The sequence below is a fragment of the Cimex lectularius genome, unplaced genomic scaffold, assembly GCF_000648675.2.
Source record: "Cimex lectularius strain Harlan isolate CLEC.00 unplaced genomic scaffold, Clec_2.1 scaffold224, whole genome shotgun sequence".
Lineage (NCBI taxonomy): Eukaryota > Metazoa > Arthropoda > Insecta > Hemiptera > Cimicidae > Cimex > Cimex lectularius.
In genome coordinates this window covers 241,884-250,635 of record NW_019392750.1, presented here as the reverse complement: position 1 = coordinate 250,635, position 8,752 = coordinate 241,884, and the positions used below count along the sequence as shown (strand labels likewise).

General features: G+C 36.0%; 1 protein-coding gene across 3 annotated transcripts; it reads right to left on the bottom strand.

Moving 5' to 3' along the window:
- Positions 1–29: 29 nt before the first annotated feature.
- LOC106673016 (atypical kinase COQ8B, mitochondrial) lies at positions 30–7,021 on the bottom strand. Of its 3 annotated transcripts, none has more exons than XM_014404907.2 (10): positions 6,540–7,021; positions 4,588–4,669; positions 4,318–4,481; positions 4,041–4,248; positions 3,860–3,984; positions 3,580–3,802; positions 3,370–3,510; positions 3,104–3,306; positions 1,759–1,911; positions 30–472 (listed from the first exon to the last, which is right to left on the bottom strand). In XM_014404907.2, the coding sequence occupies exons 1-10, from the start codon at positions 6,717–6,719 to the stop codon at positions 188–190; spliced, it is 1,764 nt and encodes a 587-aa protein (XP_014260393.1). In that variant the 5' UTR covers positions 6,720–7,021; the 3' UTR covers positions 30–187. The 3 variants fall into 3 exon arrangements, with proteins under 3 accessions (XP_014260393.1, XP_014260392.1, XP_014260394.1); XM_014404906.2 differs by having other exon boundaries at positions 4,318–4,502; positions 6,540–7,017; XM_014404908.2 differs by having other exon boundaries at positions 4,318–4,502; positions 6,530–7,011.
- Between the last annotated feature and the right edge of the window lie 1,731 nt (positions 7,022–8,752).

Below are 8,752 nucleotides of genomic sequence, written 5' to 3'. Positions count from 1 at the left end.
AAGTGGATGAAGGAGAGAAAACAGTAAAACACTGGAAAGAAGTTTGTTTAATCAATGTACAAATATTATAATGTAAAGAGACAATGCATTGTTTTTTGTTTTTTTTTTCTTCTTCTTAATTTCATTTATCTATTACACATTACTTTATATATTTTTCCTATAATTAAAAACAAACAAAAAATCTATGTCACTCAACAATCGGTTCAAAATTGTAATTGTTGTATATTTGCATGAACATTGGTCTACATGATATTCTGACTTTGAGCTTGGCACAAAGGAGAAAAACTCCCGATAATTTTCTGTGTAGTGAGTATATTTCTTCTGGGGGTGGGCATAATCTGTTGTTGAGGATGGTGGGTACCAATTTTGTTACTCTCTTCGTCGTATCTTGTCGGCCGAAATCAAAAGCTTCGTCGTCACTAAACACCTCACCGAGTATCATGACAGTTTCCACATGTGCTTCCTCCATAGCCTTAAAAGTATAAATTACGTAATGTTCATCTCAACAATTTTTCAATTAATTTTTTTTATTGTGTTTTGTATGAAATGACAAATTGCGATGTAAAAGAAGCATTTTAGCTGAACTGCTCTGAACAATAACTATAAATGACATACATTGTAATATCTAATTCAAAAACCAACTTTATTCTGTCTGTCCATATAAAATTTACTTTAAGAAAATATACATTAGCCATTATTTAAGAGAAAAAAGAAAATACTTTATTCTCAGACTAGAGTCCCCTAAGAATAACAAGGTCACAAAAAGTAATCTGGCACTTGAATTAATGTAGATTTGATGTTAATACATGGTGAAATAAAATTATATAAAACACATAATACAAAACAAAAATATAAATAATACTACCGATAATAATAATTTAGGGTAAAATAGTAGTAATAAAGAATATTCTGTCTTATGCAATAATAATCATAAACTCAAAACAACTAAAAAATAACAATCATAAACTCAAAACAACTAAAAAAATAACAATCATAAACTCAAAAAAAGGAGAATTCTTGTTGAGAAAAGGAAAGAAACAAACTTTCTTATGTAGTAAAAGGGTCTAATGATATTGTGGACTATGTTGGCTCTGTTTGGAGGGAGATGAGGTGTTTGTACAGGAGGGATTTAAAAGAGGCAAGGGAAGCAGCTTTACTGAGACTTGAACTAGTTCAAATGTGGAGGTTTTATGACTAGAAAGGTACAGGTCATTGGAAGATGAACAGGTTTTAAGAGAATGGATGGATGGTTTGAATTGAAGTTATGGATTGATAAAGGAAGTTGCCTAGGAAATATTCGCTACGGAAAGATGGATAATGCCAGGATAGGTCTGAATATAGCTGTTAGACTCTGGTCATTCGATGGACAATGAAAATAAATCAAACATAACTGTCCACTAGTTTCTCAAGCGCTTTTCTTGTTCCTCCGAAAGTCCACCATAAACAACACAGCTATAGTTGAAGATAGGAAAGATGAGGGAGGAGACAAGGAGTTTATGAGTAGTGAAAGAAAGAAGGAACCACGACCGGCGGAATTAAATGGGATGATTTATTTAGAAACAAAGTGTGAGAGTTTGTAAGAAGTTTAACACATAATACTAAATCGTAAGTCTAAATGACATATGACTATTTCACAGTTAGTGATATTTGATTAATTTTAATATCTTAAATAGCATTACACTAAATATAACATGAAATAATCAGTAAAATTAATTTGCAATGTTTTAACTCGGTGAAAATTAAAACACTTCAATTCACCTTAGATTCATAGCCAGTCAAAAATCCCATTTTTCTCGACATTTCAAGGACGACTTCCTTTTCCCTATCTGCTGCAGCTTTTATAATATTAATGTACTCGTCCATAAATTTTTTACTGTAGCTCCTTGTTGCACCAAAATCTAATAACACAAGCTAGAGCAAACAACAATAAACATTTGTAATCTAAATTTATGCAAACCAGTATAAAATCTTTATCATGCATAAATTGGTATGAATGTTTAATAGCCTCATTACAGTGATTACATATCTTATATATATTAGTATTAAGATTATAGTATCGTGTCATAAAAATGGAAAAAAACATATGAAAGTGAACACTTTTATTCCTATATCAGGTTACATTTAAAGTAATAGATAGTTATTAGTTTTATTTTTGTTTAAGTCTGGACAAGCGTTTCTCGAAAAATTTATACATATAAAATACCTAATAAAAGTATACATAATAAAAAATCCTATTCAATGGAAGCCCAACATATGAACAACACGTTACAACAATTTCTTGTATTTTAAAATAGTATACCTTTTCTTTTTTTTTAAACAAAAATGTGACTATCAGCCTCTCCGGCCTCTTCGATCGTATGAGTAGTGGAAGGGCGATTTGGTGGCCTTTACAAATTTCAGACGACAAATTCATAGTGGAATTATGAATTTTAAAAATTAATATATATACGTTGAGAATTATGAAAAATTTGTAAAAAGTGTTTAGTGACCGTTAATTAATGATTATTTGGAGATCGTGGGATTATACCACTATACACTACTATACCAGACCGCACCTCACGATCTCCAAATAATTTTTAAAAATTATTTTAGCAAACAGGTCCGGATAATCCAGAATTCCGGATAATTGGGGTCCATATAAATGGGTTTCCACTATATTACAAAAGTTTATAATTATATATTGAATGTTTATGTTTTAATGAGTGTAGGAATGTCAATTTTCTATCTGCAAAATTATGCCTAAAAGTCTATTATTATCAATTTATCATAAAAGATTCAATTCAATTTGATAAGGTTTCATTGTAAAAATTGTTTTAAATGTAAATAACCTTACTAAATCACAATATATGGTTAATTTTTTTTTTTTTTTTTTTTGGGGGGGGGGTACGCTAGCATATTACCCATGAAGTTTTTTATTTTCATTTTACTGTCGAGCGGGATCGGCCGACCAGGACCAGGTCCCGCCGTGCGCCCGCATGGTTAATTTAATTTATAAATTATTTAATTAGTTATAAATAAAGCAAAAGATTGAACTGAAGATTGATTTGTTAATAATGAAATATAATTTTTTTTGTATGTACAAACATGTTCATAAGTTACATACCTTCTGTGTATTTGTATTAAAGAAAAAATTAGACCAATTAGGATCTGTCTGCATGTAACGAAAGACAAAAAGTTCATGTAGGCACAATTTCATTATGAGTGAACAAATATGACATCTGGTTTCAAAGTCCAAGTCTATGCATTTGTCAACTGGGATACCTTCGATTAACTCTGTTACAAAAACTTTCTTTGTTGATAAGTCATCTATACAGCATAGAAATGTTAAAACAGAAATGTAATTATAACAATGGGTATGATAGATCTTACCTACTACTCTTGGCACAAAATATGAATTATCGTTGCTTAAAAGGTCTTTAAAACGCTTTGTACATTCTGCCTCTCTTAAATAATCAACTTCCCAGGCCAACTCCTTCTTAGCGACCTCAACTAATTTGTCAATAAACATGCCTAAAATGCAATGCAAATACTTAATTTATGAGTATTTAGTGGTTTCTTTCGGCAAAAAAATAAAATTACCATCAGGAAACACATTCCACAGATTCAAGACAGACACCAAATTTTCTATATCACTATTGATACCGTCGGCAACTCCGGGGTACTGAATTTTTACAGCGATTTCTATTCCATCGTGCAGCTTCCCCCAATGGACCTGTCCGATTGAAGCTGCTGCAAAAGGCTTCAAGCTAAACTCGGCAAACTTATCCCTCCAATTCGGACCAAGTTCACTTTTCATTACTTTCTTTGTAAATGGAAAAATTGGGATATAAATTGTATTTTTAAAACAGTACATTCATACCTCAACTTGATAATAGGGCATGAAATCGGCAGACTGTCTGACCCGTTCAAATACTGCTTGAAGAGTGGGGTTTATTACATTACTATCCTGTATGCTTAACAACTGCCCAATCTTCAAGGCTGCACCTGAATGTACAATTATCTATAATAATATATTTTATTTTTTAACACAATAATTGTACCTCTAACTTTGCACAAGGTGTTGACAATCCGTTCAGCATTTGCATGAGTTAAAAAGGGATTCTCACTTTGTAGATCATTCCAGCCAAGTGTCCGTCTAGTCATTTCGGCCATTGTGCCTATCCCAAGGCCTGCAGCAAGACTTCCAAAAGAAACCATTCTTGCCAGTCTCGTCGATGGAACTTTCCTTTGTCTCGCCTGTATACTTAGCTAGGCGATACAATATATTATCGAATGTGTGTTCATAACATAGACTGAATCTAAAAAATTGACACTTACAGTCTGAGTGAGCTGTCGGTTTGGCGCTGTTTGTCGATTTATAACATCCGTTGGTTTTGAAACATTCTCAATTTGTTGTGGAGTCAATTCTATTGTGTATTGGTCACTTTTTTCACCATATTTTGTTTTGAGTTTTGAATCGTGGACCTCAGCATTAGCTGATCCTAAATTAAAATTTGACAGTCCTGTAAGTTAAACAGCTAGACAAATTATAAATAGCTAAAATAAAATAAAGCAAAACATTGAATACTTATTATAAGTTTCTCTGACCTTGGGAATAATTCGTAAAAGCTTTAACACCTTCATAGACCATGGCACTTCTCTCTAGTGCTTCAACAGCTAACTGCTGAATCTAAAAGGAAAGAAGAAATTAATCATATTATTATTAGCACATATATATATTATTTAATACGCATAATTGACTGTATTAAATTTTAATTGATTATACATTTTATCTAAGGCCTTGGGTGAGAGGAAAAAGCTAGTGTTACTAGTGTGATTCGAAACCATTACCTTCAGCACAAAACACCGCTGCTCTAACCAGCACACAAGCCCACTTATGACACTAGCTTTTGTCACAATAGGTCAAGTGTTTAAAGCAGCAGCATACTGAGTTGAAGATTGTGAGTTAAAATCCTGTTTGTGACACTAACTTTATAATTTCAATTAAGGCCTTAAAAAGTATAATTAATTTAAATGTTATTATTTTAAAATGAAACAATTATAATTGTTAAAATGTTGAATTCAGTTGTTAGTTAAATGTACATTACTGACCAACAGTGAAAAATCTAATTAGTAACAAATTTTTAAATACCAAGATTGAAATCACATTGACTATCGGATTCGGCATTAGTACATTGTCCACATCCTACTACCCTCTTTTAAATAAGGTAACTCAAAAATATATTTTTAGCTTGAACCCCTCTTATATGAAATATAGATACCAGGACATTACGATATTCGGAAATGTGGAGGCTGATAAAGAGGCAAAAAGAGCCCTAAGACATTGTATTGTTGCTCATGTTAAGGATAGAACTGGGAGGCATCCATGGCCGCAACTGTTTAGGCGCTGACACAGCACTCATCACTGTAAGGTAAAGGCCCTGGGTTTGAATCCAGCAGCCCTGCATTCGGGGAAAAAAAGTGGACTCTGGACAATGGGCCACATCAACAGACTGTCAAGAATAAGACAATTAAGATTGTACACACACCAATTGCCCATGGGTATCAGATGGCACACAAGCCTCCTTGTTTTTATATGCCGAGTTTTACTGTAGTCAAACTGTTGGAATGAGAGAGGTACAGAAGGGTATGCCTGAGCAGTGGATTGCTGGCTTCCCTGTACAAATTGTTCGATGACAATGAAGCAACAATTACGAGACTATTTGAGCGTCTCCATATGAAATTATGCCCATTTGAAGATTTGAGGCCAACTCTCACCTCATCTGTTAAGAGAATTCATCCCCATTCTTACAATGTCCAATTCACATGTTCCTGTGCGAATTGAAGTTTGAACATTTTCTGAGCTGTGGTAAGAAGGGGGCCACAAGACCCTGAATTTATTTTCATTGAGAGAAACAGCCACCTGGGTTTGTTCTAATGGCCACTCTCACTCTCAACATGACCCACAAGAATGACACATCTACACTGAAAACAAACACTTTGAGCCCTGATGGCGACTCAATAAAGGTCAAAATGTTGGTACAATAAAGAAAATGTTTTTCTAAACCAACATCACACCTGACCACATCTCACAATCTCTAAATAATAATATTGTAGAGTGAGATGGGGAGTTGGTGTCCGAGTGGATTGAAGTCACAATAGCTCAAGTGGTAAGAGCAGCGGTGTATTGAGCCAAATATCATGGGTTCGAATCCCGCTCGTGATACTAACTTTGTTATGACAAACAAGGCCTTAGAAAAAAAAAATAATTAGACCACTCAACATAATGGGGTTGAAATATACTTTTACTACCAGCACCTGGCGGCAGTAAACTAGTGAGAATCAACCAGGCAATATAGTTGAATCAATCAAAAAATGTCTGAAGGCCTAAAAGACAGGGAAAGTATTGGAAAGGAACAAGTCAGATAAATGCGTGGATTCAACGTGCTTAACTTTTTTTAGAAAAAGTATGTATACAAGTTATATATAAATTATTATATGTAAATAAAAATCAACGAGACCGATGACATGTTTCGGCCGAGGTACTTACTCAAACCTACATTTTTTGAAGGTGTCTGTCTATCGAGGAGCACACTCTTCACATCCGAAGCGGCTGCCTTGAAGCTCGAGTTGGCCCAAATCCTGTTCACGTAGTTTTCCTGGAGTCTGATACCCTGTGAAGCGACTTTCTGCAGGCCCTTCAGCACCCCGGTCACGTCGGACAACACCCGCTGGGACATATCTACAAAGTGATCGACATCCCACCAATTTGTCCATCCGTGAACCTACTCCCGGTTATATTTCATATCTTGTACACAAAATAGCACAAGACCGTGTCTATTGATTCATGCCGATTCTTTTTCAATTCAAACATTTATTTTTGAGTTTAATGAAGAATGCTACATGAACATCTATTTATCTTTCCTACACCACATAAAATAGGTACAACACTGGTGCTACAGTGGCCGTTAGGAAATGCCTCTTAGTTCTTACGTGTGCCTTCGTATGCAGAAATGCCCTGCAGGAGTCCGACTAGAATCCTAATTACTCTTCTGTTCCTTTTAAGTTCACAAAATAGGATACATCTTAAAATGGGACCTTAATGAGTCCAAAACCTGTGGAATAATACAGGCACAAAGAGATTCATAGAAGGACCATCCACAAAACTTACAAAAGAATTACTGGAAGGCAACCGCAACCGAACCAGGATTCTGGTTGGACTCCTGACAGGGCACGGCCACTTAAGAAGGCACATGTACTGGATAGTAGTACAAACAGAAGAAACACTGTACAGATACTACCAGGAAGACCGCGAGCACATTATATTTTTCTGCGAAGGTGCTTTGACCTATAGGTGCAGGTTCTTGCAACTAGGACAAGAAAAACCATAAGCAAGATCCTACACTAAGGAGCCGCTGGCAAAGCTGTGGAGGCTGATTAATGACCTGAAGCTGGCCAGTTAGTTATAAATAACAGGGGAGCACAACAGATCCATTCAGGTCGAGGTGCAGTAGGCCTTGTGGCCGCCTCTTCTATGCCTATCCTTTGTAAGTTGGATGGCCTTCTAGGAATCTGTTGGAATTTACCGTTCTACCAGGTTTTGGATTAAGGATTCATTTTGGGATGTCCTTTTTGAGGCAAGGTGTTAGGCCACAGCAGGGTTCAGAGCCTTGAGAAATCATATTGGTTATTTTTTGACCATGACCACTTTCTCATTTGCTTCTATGTCCCGAATGCCAAGAGACCCCATGTCAGGTCAGATCAGTGGTCACTGGCTTCCATAAATTCCATACGCTTTTTACCTTTACCTTGCACGAGGAATCTTCGCGTGCCTCATGCCTGTGGTATTGTTCCACAAGTTTTAAGATTCATTAAGCAGCCATTTTAAGATGCTTTATTTATCCTCTTTTGTGGCAGGATGCTAAGCCAAAGGAGGGTTCAGAACCCAGAGAGGCCCTCTCTTTAGTCAACATGTCAAGCTTTTCATTGCCTCTAGACCCCAGGGACCCATGCCCAGGGTCAGGTCATTAGTATCGCTGATTTCCCTCAGGGCCTCCATGCAGTTCCAAACACTTCGCCTTCACCTCTCATGAGACTACAGCCTTTAGTGCCACCTGACTGTCAGAGAAAATGGCTACCTACCGGGAAGGTGTTCCTTGCTTTTTTATTTCTCTGGTGCTCAAATGCTATGTCAGACTGTAAAACTTTAGCATAATTAACTAAGTTCACCCGTCTATAACAATGATCCCATCTGCAGATTAGGAATGAGTTGGAAACAGCCACCCATATCATCTTTGAATGCGAAGCAACGACTCAATGGAGATTTAACCTAATTTGTAGAAAAAACCTAGAGAACAAAATGGTAGCAGCATCAGTCAATGACCTGATACTTCTGAGAAGGATTGAGTCTATACTCTATTGCACTGAACTAGGGAACTAGGAAGTGACAAGTCAAAAGGCTGCAGTGCCTAGGGAACACAAACCCCACTTCCTTGTCCTCATCACCATCACCAAGTTCACCTGTCACTCGTCAGTCCAATCTTTGTTTTCATCCCAAGAACTCCAGCTTCTGTGCCTCTACTTTACGTTTTTGAGCAGACAGTAAACCAGTATAAATTGGCCTTCATAGCCCCGTCGGAATTAGCTCTAGAGAAGATTAAAAATGGATTAAAATATGGAGAGGTAGAAGATTACAGGACACAGGCTATCTTGTCTTTGAGTTCCACTTTAATAATAACATATTCACTAAATTCATGGCCCGCTTGACCAATTA